Source organism: Alligator sinensis, unplaced genomic scaffold, assembly GCF_000455745.1.
Source record: "Alligator sinensis unplaced genomic scaffold, ASM45574v1 scaffold744_1, whole genome shotgun sequence".
Lineage (NCBI taxonomy): Eukaryota > Metazoa > Chordata > Crocodylia > Alligatoridae > Alligator > Alligator sinensis.
Genome location: NW_005842241.1, coordinates 1,574,702 through 1,590,733, shown reverse-complemented (window position 1 = coordinate 1,590,733; position 16,032 = coordinate 1,574,702). Strand labels below are relative to the sequence as shown.

Genomic DNA, 16,032 nt, shown 5'->3' with positions numbered 1-16,032 from the left:
AAAAGGCTTGGGTAGTTTCCGCCCAAGTCGGAGAGAGAGAAAGCACGTGGAGTTCGGGAAAGGAGCGTGAGGATCTCTAAGCGCTGCTGATCCCTTCGAACCCAGCTTTTTCCTTAAGAGGGCAACAGAGGTTTAATTTGTCAAACCCACGGAGCTTCAACAACTCTGGGGGACCTAATTTCCGAACCCTTGGAGCCTTAACAACTCTGAGGCACATAACCTCTAGCCTCTCCCCGTCGCCGACCGCAACCCTAGACGTATCCCTATCCTATGGACCCAATTTTCGAACCCACGGAGTCTTAACAGCTCCGGGGGACCTGGGAACCGAATAGAACCCACAGAGATTCAGCTGCTCATCATCATAAAATTGATTTAATTGATCTGGTAGAAATGGGGACATGAATCTATATTATGAAAAGCTTTGATTATTCTAGTCAGTGAAGAGAAAGATCTTTGGATGAAACTCAATAAATTGCCTGTCAATGTTAGAAAGTAAAGAACATGATGTTCAGCTTTTGCTTTTTGTATAGATTTCTGAATCCAAAGTGTGGGCATAATAGTGAAATACGAATATTAAAAGTTTCTCTGAACTAAGGAAGAAGGAAAACAGACTGTCATTAATTGATCTCTCTCAAGAATAAGTAAACAGCTGTTTCAGTCTAAGCTGGAAAAATGTCAAGCAACTTTTTAACTAATATTTTAACTAGGATGCAAAAAACAACTCTGTCTTAATTGCAGATAAAGGCAGCCACATTTACTTGCGTGCTAGCCACAACCAGCTAATGTTTTTAAACACAAATTGTCCCTATCCATGTTAGGTATCAAGTTGAGTTGTACCACAATACCCCAAAATGTAGTGTAAACAATCTCTCACATGGCGTGAGAGAGAGACTTCATGGAGTTTATCAATGACTTCTGAGGATGTGAAAAAACTCCTCTGTTCACTCTTTATTTCAAAGTTTGTGGATTTGAACACAATTGTATTGATTTATCTCTCGTTAGACTGCAAAATCTTTATGACACCTGTTCTGGAGGACTCAATTACAATACTTCTGAGAGATTTTTTTTTTTTATTATTACTGTTAGCTTTGTTATCATCTCAGTTGTACGTATCAGAACACAGACATGTTTTGGTTCATTCTCTCAAAAAAGCTGAAGTTTTAGGTCTTCTGCTGATAATATTGTGAGCAGTTTCAATTTTTATTTATAAAATATAACTACAAGGACACACAAGTTTTCTAAAAGGGAAGCAAGTGCATACAAACTAGTTACTAAAACAGGACTTAGGGGGAACACTACCACCATTTAGCTTTCATCTACTGAGGATGGCTAAGTAAATAGCAGCTGACATGCAGCAAATGCCTATCCCATTTTACCTTGCAATAACAAATTTAGGTGGATGACTTCGCATCTGACTTGGCTCAAGTTCTTTTCTTATTCCGTATCATATTACTAGTTTCATTTCTAATTTGTTCTTTTTCCAAATAGATTTGAGTTGTTCAAGCAAAACAGTCACATGCAAGGAGGTAGTTGTACTGCTAGAGAAAATGCTGAGCAACTTAGAAAAAAGGGTTCTGCCCAGTTTCAGAGCTAGTAAGTTGAAATCCCTATTACTATGCACCTACCATCAACAGCAATCCTTTGGATACTCTCTTACATGCTGAGGTATTCTTTTGCCCAACCATGATTACCCCCAACTCTTTTTTTGCAATGCAATAGAAACAAAACAATTTGTGGGGGGAAAGTCAATAAAGACTTACATCAAGTTCAAAGTTTATATCTTTCATAACAAGATATACATGCCTTCACAACATTTTTTTTTAATATCACGACATTTCTTTTTAATACAGGAAAACAAAATGAAACTAGCAAGGACTTAAAAATGTATTACCAATGCCAGAAATAACACCAAACAGATCTTTGTGAAGGCTGTTATCCAATGTGTTTCCTGATTTTTGTGGTGTTACTACAGGATTTGCAGTGGGCAAACTGAGTGATTCATCTTTTGCACTCTAAGAAAGAAAAACACACCCAAGTGATTATAATCTGCGTAGCCTGATATTTAGAATTTCTATATAACAAAAACTATAACAACATAAGTAGAAGTGAGATATCTGATGTTTTCATAAATCAGGGATGGCCTCAATTTAGTGTGTCACAGAGAAGTGAAATAAAACTGTAATATTTAGTGGTTCATAAATTCTAACATAGAAAAATATTTCCTGCAACATTTCCTAGATAATTTTAGTAGCAAAATTATATATTTAAGCTCACCTTATTTTTGTTTAAATCATCCAGAAATTCTTTCTAGTAGAAACACTGCATAAATATTTCTCTTTGTTGTGTGACCTGATAGTGGAAACTTTGCAACATTGGACTCAAACATATATGCTGGATCATTGAGTCTAGTGTTCTGGCATTAAAGGCATACACTTTGCAAAATGCTGTTCACAAATTTATCAAGCTCTATCTTAAAACTGATTATTTTCCCCCATTACTTCTACTGGGCTGTCCTCCTCTGATGGTTTGAAACCTTACCCTAGCATATAACCCAAGTTTATTTATGTCTAATGTATCTGTATTTATTCTGTTGTTTAACTGAATTAGATAAAAGTTTTAAAAAGACATCAATGTGTGATCTATTTTGCTGAGTACCAACAACTATTATATTTTTCTTTATTTCAATATCAAAAACTGCTGTTCCTTTGTTATTAACGTATGTACTTAATATTATGCAGGAGAATTCTCACTAACTTTCAGCATCTTAACTACAACTGTTAGCAGGGTCAGGATGTACAATAAAAAGTATAATTCCTGAATAAAAAGTAAAGTTATTAAAATTTTAAATAGCATCTAGCTATTTAAAAAGTGTATATTAACAAAGACTGCATTACAATTCAGATAAATAAGAAGGTCAATCAAGAACAACCTTCAGTCATTCAATCATTTCTATTTTTGATGGTTAGACTTTAATTTTAATGTTATTTTAACATTTCAGAAACAGATTTCTGAAAGCAAGTACATATACACTACACCAGTAGTTTTCAACCTGTGATCCATGGACCCCTAGAGATCTGCAGACTGTCTAAAGGGTCTGCAAAAAATGACTACAATCAAAAGTATGTGAATACCCACACTTACAATTCAAAGGGGTCCAACATGCCCATTTGATATTTCCAAAGAGGTATGTACCTCCATTCAAAATTTTTAGGGATTCACACATGAAAAAAGGTTGACAACCACTATACTGCCTCCATCTTGCACCTCTTAGACATCTACAATTTTTATGACTTAGATGGAAATTTTGCATGTCCACACTGGTTCATAAACAGCAAAATATTAAGATTGTAGATGTACACCAAACGCACACTATCACCCTTAGGGCATCACACCAGTTCAGACAGTAACGGTATGTGCAGCTTGACTGGTCTAGAGAAACTGACACCAGTTATTTAAAGAGGTAGTTATCCATGTCACTACCTTTAGAAATCTTATCCTAGACTCCTAATATACAAAAGATCATAGGTATATTACTGAATGTATTCTGATAAAAACAGAAGAGAATATCAAAAAAGAATCAGGAGTGCACACTCACACTGCTGGAAGGATTAACAGAAAACAGAGACACATCTTTGACGTTGATTCGCTGAACATTTTCTACTAGCAGTCCAAACAATGGCAGATACAAAGTAGCTATTCTTGCTTGGTGGCTCTAAAAACAAATTCATAGTCCTTATTAGCAATCAGTAATGACACCAGTGTTTTTATTAAGCAATAGGAAAGATTTACAAAATCAGGATTAAAGGACATATCCATTACCTTACCAATACACAATGACAATCTCTACTTTCCCCTTGGTGTGCCATTATTAAAAGGGATGGCCATTAAAATTTACAAAACAAGGAATGTATTCCTTATTAATTATATCTATCACAGGAAACTCTAAAGTATTCAAATGTGGTTTAAATTAGTGGTTCTCAATAAGAGGTCCTGCAAGCAGGTTTCAAGGGATCCGGCCAGCCTGGCCCAGCACACAGAAGAGCTGCCATGGCTACGTGGGGTTAAAGTGTGTCCCAAAGAAGGAGCCGACCCACCTCACCCAGCCCCATAGTCTCCATCCTGCAGGCAGGCAAGACTGCATTGCTGTTGCTCAGGTTACTGTGGCCCTGGGCATCTCCATCACTGAGACCTGCGCACTATACCTAGAGTTGTAATGGCAGGGCTGGAGAGTCAGGCAGTTGTTGTGGCAGAGGTGGGCCATGGAATTTATGCTGGGGGCAGGGCTCAGGAAGAAAAAGGTTGAGAACCTCTGGTTTAAACAAAATACAGGAAGGGTCAAACTAATGTTATGTGAACTTGAGTAGCCCATCAGGTCTGCAATCAAAATATCGTGGCTTCCCCATAGTACAGTTGTCTCCAAGTTAAAAAACAAACAGGAAACTTCAAAATAATTCAGTGTCTACTACCACAGCTAATTTTATTTAAATTAACTATTTCTCACTCAAATAGATGATGGGAAGATTGACAAAAAGTAATTGTAAGCTAATTGCTAATGTTCACTAAAATAAATGTGTTAAAAACTAGTTATTTTTGGTAAGAAATCCTAACTGAATCAATATTCATTCCAATTTAACTGCAATGCAGTAATCATAAAGCATTTTAGCACAATTAAAAAGTGCATGCACTAACAAGCTGATACAACTGCAGAAACCAATGTTTGAGCAACATTAGCTATACATATCTTCATATTAAAAACATTTATGGTCTGTTGCTACTATGTCTGCAAATAAATAGAAACAAAGTTCTATTCGTAAAACCTTAAAATGTACATACCTAAACTTCTAACACTTTGTACTGATGACATAGCAGTAACTTACCCTGGAAGCATATCTATCATCAAAAGAATGCTTTATCATCAAGTTCTTGAGCACACTAATTGCAATCTGCCGGATGTCTCTGAACTCTTGTAATGCATTTCCCACCTCCCTCAGGAGTAGTCCTACTAAGAAATGATTCTTGCAAAACTCATCTGTTAATGAATAGTCAAGCTGAAGGTCTGAAAGTAGAGTACAAGTTATAGTTTAGGAGTGGTGCAATTAATATTAATTTGCAAAGTAATTTCCCTCCATTCCCCTTTGTTCAACTTCATTTATAAAGATAAATCAAACATATCTTGTGTGAAAACCCACCTTAACTTCAAAACCATGTATGTGCATTAGATTATTACTACATGCTATGTATTCATTCAGCATATAAAAGCCAGAGTTAATGAAATCTAAACACTACCATAGCTTTTAACAAAAAATTCCCAGAAACAGCAAAATGGAACAAGTATTTAAATGTAAATTATTTTTAATTCACTTGGGCCAAAATTTGAGTTCAATGCCTAAAGTCAGTCTTCTAAATGTGTATTTAGGCACCTTAGTAGAGGCCTCATATGCAGGGGATGTGCCCCCATTTTTTTCAATGGCAGTAGTAGGTGTCAATATCTTTGTATAATGAGGGCACTTCTTGGGCATCTGAGGCCCATTCACATATTTTTGAGCCACTGTGCCTGTCCAGAGTCACTTGCAAGATTATGAGTTGCATATAGATATCCTATTTCACTTTTAGATATTCAAGTTCTTTAAAATCTAAATTCACTGAACTGAGTATTTTGCACTATTAAAGGAGTTCTTTGCAGGACTAAGAATTTACTGCTTTTTTTCCTAGCAAGTAAAAAACTTCATAAAACTTTGTAGTAGATATTAAAAATGTTTCAGGGAGAAGCATTGTACACACAAAGAAAAGGACCCTAAATTAATTAATTTATTCTAAAAATTATCAGAAACATATGAATGTAAATAATTGCTAACCAGATCTGAAAAATTATTAATTTTAAATCTGTTAAAAAAAACAAAACAAAACAAATCCCCTCCCCCAAAACTTGCATTACTTACCTGTATTATGTTAGTTTTACTTTGGACAATTTTCCATGACTATGCAATATAAGATTTTTTAAGAAATAATTTTTAGATTACCTTTGCATATTAATTAAAAGAGTGCCACTATATATAAAGATTACACTGAAAAGTTTTTTTAAAAAAGTAACTCTCACAATGTGATAGAAACACCATATTTTACTCTTAAAACATTTATCTCTCTAGTAGTAATTAGAATGAAAAGCAAAACTAAACTATATCTTAATCAAATTTATATTCACATATATATAAATGCACATAAGAAACAAAACACCAAATAAAAACCAACAATTTTAATGTGCATTTTTCAACAGAGGAAAAAAAATCTATTTTAAGATACTGTATGTAGTCCTTCCTTCCTTCTTGTGTCCTTATTGTGACAAGGTATTTAGCAGCATTCACAGATTTGTTGGAATCGGACAGGGTACCACCATGAAAACTTCTGCTATGACCTTGAAGTTGTGACCTCTGGGCTGAGCATCTTAGTGCCTGCACCATCCTTAATCATAGTTCTAATCATCATGTTTTTTGCTACCTGGGGTTATAATTTTTTTTAAAAATGTAGCCAAAATATTAGAGGGACACCTTTATTAATGCACACCTTTCCTCTTTCTGGAACCCAGGAAAGAGCTAGGTTTTTAAAGCAACAGTATACAAACTGAAGAGCTTTATCAAAGACACTCATTTAAAGTTAATTCAATTCAACCAGTTTTACTAGGATACCCTTTTAAGTATATCACAAAAGATCAACATGTTAACATCCCTGGTTCTGCAACTGAATATGCATATCAGTGTTATGTTCATGCAGAGTCCACTGACTTCAAGAGGGATCCAATCATAGGTATTTAGAGAAAATATCAGGGTTTAAAACTAGAATGAAGTATATCACAGCACACGTATAACTAGAATTTATAATGAGAACAAATTTATAACTGGATCTCTCTAGTATTTTAACAACTCTCAAAGCAGTGGAACATTGGCTGTCACTGCCCTCTTGATTTACCTGTGGCAGATCAGGGGGTTAAATATTATGCCCGTGTTGGGGTTGACTGTATTTTTATTACTAGATAAGGCAATGGATTTGTACAGGATAATTTGGATAGGGGTGATCCTGCCTTCATGGGATTTGGACTAGATGATCTCCAGAGGTCCCTTCTAACTCTCCTTTTCTATGATTCTATGGTGTTGCAAGCAGCAAAGAATTTGCAAAGCAAGCATCTGAAGGTTATATATTCATGCACTTTCACTCTCTGAAAACAAGGCCTGCTGTTTTTTCAGTTATCATTGCACTTATTTTAAAGCTTCTTGGTGACAAAGTTTGCCAAAAATTCAAGAGAATATACTAGCACCTCCATGCCCCAAATGGGATAGTTGCAGAGTACTTATTTTAACACAAAGTGAGAAATGGAATAAAAAAGGAAAACAAAAAGCAAGCATCACACCCCGCACCTACCTACAGGAGTGTCATAGGACTCCACAGTTCGTGAAAGAAAAGCTAAGTCATAAAAAGGAAACAAAGTAGAACAAACAAGAACAATAAGCTACTGTAAGTAATATATAGCTCAAGTACCGTTATTCAGCAAAGCAGGAAACATTACAGGGGGAAAAAAACCCAAATAAATAAAAAAAAAAATCAAAGCTGAATTTCACCAGAGATTTTTTTCCTGGGTGCTGTATTATATTACCTAGACATTTTCAGTGTAGAATGTATCTATATAAAACTACTGCTTTGGAGCTTAATAGGAAAAAAGATTATTATACAAGACTTCAATATGACATTTTCAAAAATGTAAAAATGCCTTAATTACACATTTAAATAGCTTGTTCTTATAAACAGACTAATTTTTAAAATATAAAAAGTGTGGATTTACCTTGGTATCTCTGAATCCTGCCTTTTCCAAAGGGCATAGGTAGATTCAACGGGATGTAGTGTTCATGATTACATACCACCCGAAGAAATTCAAATTTGAATTCAAAAAGGGTCTGAAAAATATTTCAAATGCAAATTATACATTTTAATAATTTACTAAACATAAAACACATTTCTTGACACTAACTGATGATTTCTCTTAAATCTATTACCCTAAGGATTGCATGTGTCATTCCATGCAGACCTAGGAGCTGTTCAGCACAGTACATGTTAGCAAAAGCTAGAACTAGTTCTTTATTCAGTCTTTGATTACAAATGTTTGTCAAGTCAGCATAGGGTGGCATGCATAGAATTAAGAGTTGCTTGGAAATCTGGAAGAAATCCTGTACACTTGCTATCAAGAACCAAAGCATATGAATCACAATGCGTAGGGACATCCCCAATACTATAGGACTCTAATAACTGTTGTCATTGTTCTTCCTGCAACTTTCACGACTGTCTAAAATATTCATTAATGCTGTTCCATCCATTTAACGGCTAGGGATGTTAATGAATGGTACAGTCCCCACAATACTACTTGGAAGGTTACTTTGCCACTCCTACTGGTCCAAGATGCAAAAGTAAGGAAGGACGGCTAGAGACAAAAAGTGGCTTAGTCCTACCAAACAAATGGGAGATTTACCTTAACAATATGTCTGAACGTAAGTGGAAGGAATTCTGAGATCCCCACACAGAAATTTGCTACGTACATGTAAACAAGAAACCCCTATGAACAAAGGTCTTGAACGCTTCAGTACCTTTGGCTCTCCTGGAGCAAAGCAGCTGATGTAGTTATTAATTTGCTTAAATACAAAACCCCTATCCATGAAGGTGAAACATCTCTGAAAAACAAAATGATAAATTACTATAAGCAACAAATGCAAAACTTTATGTAAAGTCAGACACCAACTTTTACAAGTCTACCTTCCAAGCATATTTGCTGCTCATAATTTACTTTGAACATAATGCTAATGAATCAAGCAGTCTACATTACATAATGCAAATTTGCTTTATTTTACAAGAAAAAAAAATGACATTGACTATTTAAAAGAGAAAACTTAACTCGATTTTAGATAGCACAAAAAGTGAGCACATAACCATGGAACAGTACTTAAATCTTCTAAAAATAATTTTTCCACAGAAAAACATTTAGATATTATTATATGTAGGAATCAATTTTGACAGTACTGAATAATAAGTTCTGTGGAACAAACAGTGATAGTTAAGATATATTACTCAATACATTAAAAAACCCCAGCATATACTTAAATCCTTGCAGCATTAGAAGAATAACTGGGTAACAAAATATGAAGAAATCTCAGACATAATAAAATAAGGAAGTATGCATAGAAATAAAGCTTGATTTTTAAATACATATTCTATGCACCCTTTGCATATTAAAAATGTATTTTTTCAAATTGCATTGGGTACTTAAATTACTCTTCTGCACTTCTTAATATGCCCAGTCAGAAATGCACACAAAATGCTTTCCATATATGCTTTTCATTATACGCTTCTGAAGCATAAACTTCCTTAAAATCTATAAGAAATAAAATCTATGAAAATGAACTTATGAGCTTAGATCCTATAATGTCTGTGTGTACCTACCTTTATAAAGACTGCAAGGCTATGGTTTGCATTTTTGGAAGCCTCTGGGTTGTCTCTGTACTTCTGAGTGATGTGTGGCATTAACATATTAACAACTGTTTCTACTGCATGGTGAAAAGAAGCGGGAAATCTCTGGTTTCGTAACAACTGGAAGCAGAATTCAAATTACATATTTAAAATTTCAGAGTTCAAAGCATATGATTTGCTGAAAATTAAGGTTGTCTTAATTCATCCCCCTTTTTCTTCCCTACATTCATCCCCCTTTTCTCTCCCCCCAACCCAGCCTGTCTCTCACCCACTGACTCCTCAATTTACATCTTCACTGACTCCCTGTCTTGCATGCATACCAGCTCAGCCTCTGGCTTCTTTACTATTCATTCCATCCAGGAAGAGCACACGCACCAACTGCAGAGGCTTCTTGAGCCTGACAAAGTTTTAAAACCCCAAAAGCTTGCAAAGAAAATTTTTTTCCAACTATTTAAGTTGGTCTAATAAAAGAGAACAGATTCATCCAAAGATCCTTGTCTGCCTATGTCCTTAGACCAACACAGCTACAACCTACACCCCTGTAAGGTTGTCTTAAAGCACTTTCAAAAAGGTAAAGAAAGGAAAACATTAACATTTCAAAATTTTTAACTTCTATTAAAAAAACAAAGTTTAACAAATGCAGATGCTCTTCATAAATCTTTGAGTTCAGAAAAAGGCCAATATTTGGTTGAGAAAATTTCTGAATGAAAGATTTCAACCAGTTCTAATTATTATTATTTAGAATCCACGTTTGAATAAAATTTTCACGTTAAGAGCACTTTTACATGTGCTCTGTGGGTGGGGGTGGATGGCACTTAAGAGTGGCTTTGAGAGCCACTCTAATTAAAGTGCCGCCATGTCTCCTGTATCAGCATCCCCACACTTAACAGAGGTGGTGGGGGTGCTTGAACTAAAACTCATTTGATGAAATTTAGTTCAAGCACCCCTGCCATCATTTTTAAGCATGGGAATGCTAATACACAAGCCACAGGGGGCTGCTAGAGTGCAGCAATTGCCATGCTCCAGCAGACTCATTAATTGCTCCAGCCTCCTCCTTGATTGAGTCTGCTATGACATGCTGGAATTCCAGTGCATCAAAGCAGCCTCCACACTTGTGTGTAGGCACCCAAAGATAGCAACTATGTGCAGACCTTGATGACATTTTGGGGTGAGGGGCTGCTTTAATGAAGCTTAACTCTGAGAACAGGCTGCTTCCAATGTGGCCTGTGTCACTGCCACAGGCAGAGCCAAAGTCAATGCCAGTCGCACAGGCTGGGTGAAGCCCCCACCACTGACATACCATAGAAGCCCTACTATTCTGTGGGTCAAATAAAATGGCTTCATGGGCCAGGTCTGCCAACACCTCTACATACATTTAAGACTGAAACTTGAAAGTACTAGCTTGCTTAGTAGAAACCTAGTGACATACTGTATTTACTCAAATAGACGATGACCCCTGATTATAAACCAACCTCCCAATAATTAGATTTTATACAAGGAAAGTGTATACATTTATTATAATTTTCCAAGTAGAGAATCTAATTATTGGAGGCTTGCCTTGAATTTAGACAGAGAAGTAGGGCTGGAAGGCAACCCCAGAGGTTATCTAGTCCAACCCCACTGTCTGAGGCAGGATCATCCCTATCCAAACCATCCCATACAAGCCACAATCTAAAAACTGTATGTAAGACTACCCACAAACCTGACACAACATAGACCTGATACCCTATCCTGCCCCAGGTAAAGCAGGGAAAAATTCCTTCCTGACCTCAAATATGGCAATCGGTCTGACCCTGAGCAGAGGGGAAAAAACCCTTTAGCCAGGAACCTCTGGCTTCGGTCCTAACAGGAACATTGACACTCCCCAGTCAAAGACCCCAGCCTTAGCTGTAGCCAACACCCAATGCCTCTGAGGAAGGCTTAAAAACACCCTGATACATGGAGTAGAAAGGGTGGGGGGCAACTGGCAAAGGCCAGAAGCATGGGAAATACCCATAGTAGAACATAGGCATAGTGGCTGTTCAGCCTCTTTTTGAGCACCTCTGGTGATGAAGGGTACATAACTTCCCTAGGCAGTCTATTCCATTGCCTCACTATTCTAACAATGAAGAAGCTTTCTGGATATCCAATCTAAACTTGCTCTGTTGCAACTTCAAGCCATTGGTCTGTGTTCCCCAATCCGCAGCAAAAGAGAAAAAGGTGTTTTTCCTCTTCTCTATGGCAGCCCTTCAAGTATTTGAAGACTGCTATCATGTCCTCTCTTAAGTGCTTTTTCTACAAGCTGAACATACCTGCTCTTTTAGCCTGTCCTCATATGACTTGCCTTTCAAGCCCTTGATCATCTTTGTTGCCCACCTCTGGACCCTCTCTAACTTCTCCATGACCTTTTTAAAATGTGGAGCCAAGAACTGCACACTGTACTCCAGATAAGGTCTAACCAGTGCTGAGTAGAGAGGCACTATCACCTCCTGTGTCTTGCACCTAATGTTTCTGTTGATGCAGCCCAAAACTACATTGGCCTTTTATGTGGTTGCATCACACTGCAAATTAAGTTTTGAATCTGTGGTCTACTTTTGTTATCTCCTTCCTCAACTTGGCCCCCTTCTACTGTGATGTCAGGGCCTTGGGAACAGAGTTGGAGTTGCAGAAGTCAGAGAAAGGAGGAACTGGGGAAGTCTAAAATCTCTTGCTTAGGGCAAGGATGGTAATCTGTTGCTGGAACCTTGGCTCTGATGCTCTTTCCTTTCCTCCGACACTGAGGCTGCAAATAGATGTCACACTTTTATGCCACCATAAAAAAAAATTATAGCCACACAAAGTGAAAGCAAACAGATATTCATGCCCTTCATCAAACCACAAATGCCCAAACTGGTAGCTGGCAACAAAAGATAGTATAAATTTGTACTGCCATTTTGTAGTGAACGTCTGTTTGTTTTAAAGCGAGCAAACATGGGCAGCCAAGAGCTGTCTGCCCAGAGCAGTGCTCTTGGGGCTTCAGAAGCCCAATCCTGTCCACCCCATGTATTCCCCTGCAGGAAATTCCCGGGATGCACAGGATCAGGGCCCTGAAGCCCTGGGAGTGCCTGTTCAAGTTTCTGTGTTTGCAGAGGTGAGTCCTGAATTGGAATCTCTAGGTGCACCTCTGTAAGTGGGGAACCCTGTTTGCAGAGATGCGCCCCAAGTATTGTCCCACAGGCAACCTCAGAAATGGCAGAGGCCAGACCCTATAAGACAACAGGTGATGTCCATTTTGCCTGATGAAGCAGATGAGCTGTACAGGGACACGCTGCGGCACAGCTAATACACTTCTTTCAGTGACATCCATTTATAGCCTGAGGCTGTAAAAAGCAGGTACAAAGAGAAGAGAGCGCTCGGAAGGAGATGTTTTACGTTCACTAGTGCTTCAATGGGATAAAATTGAGGTTTCTTAGGAGTTCTCAGTGATGGAAGGTAAGGACAATGAACTTTTCCAGGACAAATAACTTCAGCCATGTCTCCATGCTTTTGAAAACCTTAGAGAACAGTACTGTTACATGTTATTTGCTCTTGCTAATAAGATATTAAAAGTACAGAACTATAAAATGAACGGTTCCTATAATTCAGGAAACCTGGAGTCTGTCATGATGGGGCAGTCCCTGTAGAGCAGGGGAGGGCAAAATATGGCCTGCGGGCCGCATCTAGCCCACCAGGCACTTTCATTTGGCCTGCAGCATGCACCAACAAATTGTACCTTGCCCAGCCCTTCTGCCCGCAAAGGTGGGAGTGAGGTGCCCACAGATATACCCCTCCCTGCCCAACATACCCTGTTGTGCCTCACTCCCACCCTTGTGGGCAGAAGGGTCCGGTCTGGCCAGCATACAGCTTCTGGATGGGACTGCTGCTGCCACTGCTGCAGCCACCGGGGGACCTGCTTGGCTTCCCCAGCATCCCGCTCATTCCAGGCAGCAGGTAGGAAAGCAGTGAGGGTGGGGGTCAGGGGCAGGAGCTACAGCTGGACAGGGGTAGGGAGAATGGGGCTGGGGCTGGCTGCAGCATGGAGCCTGCACCCAGGAGGGCAGCAGCAGCATGGAGCTCAGCTGGGCAGGGTGGGTGAGGGTGTGTGGGGACCCCTCTATACTCCCCCCATGGTGCACAGCCCCGCTGGTGGCAGCGGCAGGTGGGGGCGCTCATACCTAGGACAGGTGTTGGCGCCCAGGGGCACGCAGCTCTGGCTAGTGCTGCACATCGCAGTGAGGAGCACAGCCCTCGCCAGGCTGCCTCTATGACTGGCACGCCACACGCTGGAGCCAGCTACTTTCGCTATCCCCTGTTGTGCAGGTCCTGGGACTCCATGGGGAAGTAGGGGCCAGGGCTCCTTCTGGTGGAGTCCCAGGATCTGCACAGCAGGGAGTGGTGAAGGCAGCCGGGTCCAGTACATGGAGCTTCCCTTCAGCGGTGCATGAGTGTGGGGGGCTTCCCGTGTACAGCACAGAACCCCCTCGATAGAGGTGGCCTAGCGGGGGCTGCATTCCTCACCGCAACATGTAGTGCTAGCCAGAATCGCATACCACCAGGTGCCAGCATCTGCATTAGGCTCGAGCATCCCTGCCTGCTGCTGCCACTGCCACCTGTGGGGCTGCATGCCATGGGGGGGTCCTCACAGTCCCCCACACCCCTCAAATGCCACACACCCACACCCTGCCCCCACAAACCCCCCACATATACACCCCCCAACATCCCCTTTTACCCCCCATACACAGACACCCCCCCAAAACCTCCCCCTGCACCCCCTCACACACACACACTCCACACAATATACAAGACTAAGACTTTATTTCTGAGTTATTATACAATCACTTCCATATACACTATGCAAACACAAATCACGACAAAAATATTTTTTGTAATAAAATTAAAATATGTTATAGTAGGTGTTTGACTTTTAGTGTACGATTTGGTTTTTTCTGGTTCTAAGAAGGCAACACCCCCACCCCGAAATAAGTATTTCTGGGGGAAAAGGGGAGGGACTTCCAGTGGCAAAGGTCAGGGGTTAGGACTTGGGACTTCCAGTCCCAAGATGGCAACCAGGGGGCAGGGCAACTGGCAGGGTTACCCATGTGGCCCTTGAAAAAAATCACCAAACCTTGTCATGTGGCCCTCCAGCCAAAATAACTGCCCACCCCTGCCGTAGAGGAAGGACACACACACACACACACACACACACACACACACACACACACACACACACAGGTTTAACAACTTCAGTGCTACCAAAAGGATGCTGATTCAAGATGCTACATGCAAATGTTGCATCTATGTGATTCTGTAGTGATATAAATGTAGCAAAACCACCCTAGCTTTAACTCTGAATGAAGCAGGGTTAAACTATACCACCCCTATTACAGCTTTCTGGGGGTTGAAAGCAGCAAATAAGCCACTGTGGATTTTGTTATTCAAAAAGAAATCCATCTTATTCCAATGGAGAGCATGTGCACCCAAAACTGGAATATTTTTGGACAATCACCTGAACTGGCAATTAATCACAAGACTATAGTTACTAACTTTTTCCTAAAAGTATAATCATGTTGCATTGGATTTCTTCTTATGATACATTTGGTTATGTTTCTTAAAATCAGGCTCGCTGTCAAAATGAACAAGATGCATTAGACACGATGCACTAACATACCATGTTGTTTAGTATGAATTCTTTAACCAAGCAATTTCACACAACCTGTCACATATAACTAGTGATGATGTTTGGGAGGATATACAGATTCAGTGACAAGACACTCAGGCCCATAGTGGATGAAAAGTATCAGAAGGTAAAAGATAAAATAAGGGTTTAAGTGGTTTTTACAGACCCATGTTTAAAACAAAAAAACCTTACGTGTTTATATTCTAGAGTACCTATTTTGTGAAAAGTCTGCTCTCAATTTAAAATATAATCACTATTGTGAGGGAAAGTTATAATTAAATTAAGGAAATGGGTTTGTGTGATTGCATGTTAGTGGTTACTTAAAAAAACTTTAAAGCCAGCATACTATTTTTAGCTTGTGAGCAAGTGTAATGCTGTAGGTTGCTAAAACCAAGGAAAACCCTATGAACTTTGCTTTAAAGTAAGACAGCCAGCATGTATGATGTGTGTTTTGCCCAGTGAAATAAATCAGCTGTGCTGGGACACAACCCAGCATAGCTGATCTGCTTCATTTGGCACCATCTATTTATTGGATAAGCTCACTATAATTTGGTTTAGTTTACCTTATATTTTTGGAGTGACTTGCCTTTTTAAATCATTCCAAAACTCTGTAGGAGAAACTTAACAGTTTTAAGTAAGAATCAAAACAGCTTGTGAGCAAATTAAAAAAAGTGCATGCTATTATGACAAACACAATGTAAAATGGTGCAACCTAAAAGACACTATATTTTCATAGAAATAACAAACACTGTACCTTGTGGAGGGATGTGGTGCTCAACCTTTTGTCTGGAAGGCCAGATGGGCACTGCCTGCTGCCCCAATCCTTTCACAAGCCAGATCCAGTGGGATCCCAT

The 16,032-nt window shown here is 39.1% G+C and overlaps 1 protein-coding gene across 6 annotated transcripts in view; it reads right to left on the bottom strand.

The window, feature by feature from the left end:
- The window catches only part of DOCK9 (dedicator of cytokinesis 9), a 189,806-nt gene that overhangs the window by 75,400 nt on the left and 98,374 nt on the right, over window positions 1–16,032 (bottom strand). For all 6 annotated transcript variants that reach the window (XM_025208610.1, XM_025208614.1, XM_025208611.1 and 3 more), the window contains exons 28-33: window positions 9,478–9,624; window positions 8,628–8,711; window positions 7,832–7,943; window positions 4,878–5,056; window positions 3,596–3,712; window positions 1,892–2,012 (exon numbers count right to left, since the gene is read on the bottom strand). In XM_025208610.1, coding sequence (XP_025064395.1) covers window positions 1,892–2,012; window positions 3,596–3,712; window positions 4,878–5,056; window positions 7,832–7,943; window positions 8,628–8,711; window positions 9,478–9,624 — 760 coding nt within the window. The remainder of the gene's footprint in view (window positions 1–1,891; window positions 2,013–3,595; window positions 3,713–4,877; window positions 5,057–7,831; window positions 7,944–8,627; window positions 8,712–9,477; window positions 9,625–16,032) is intronic.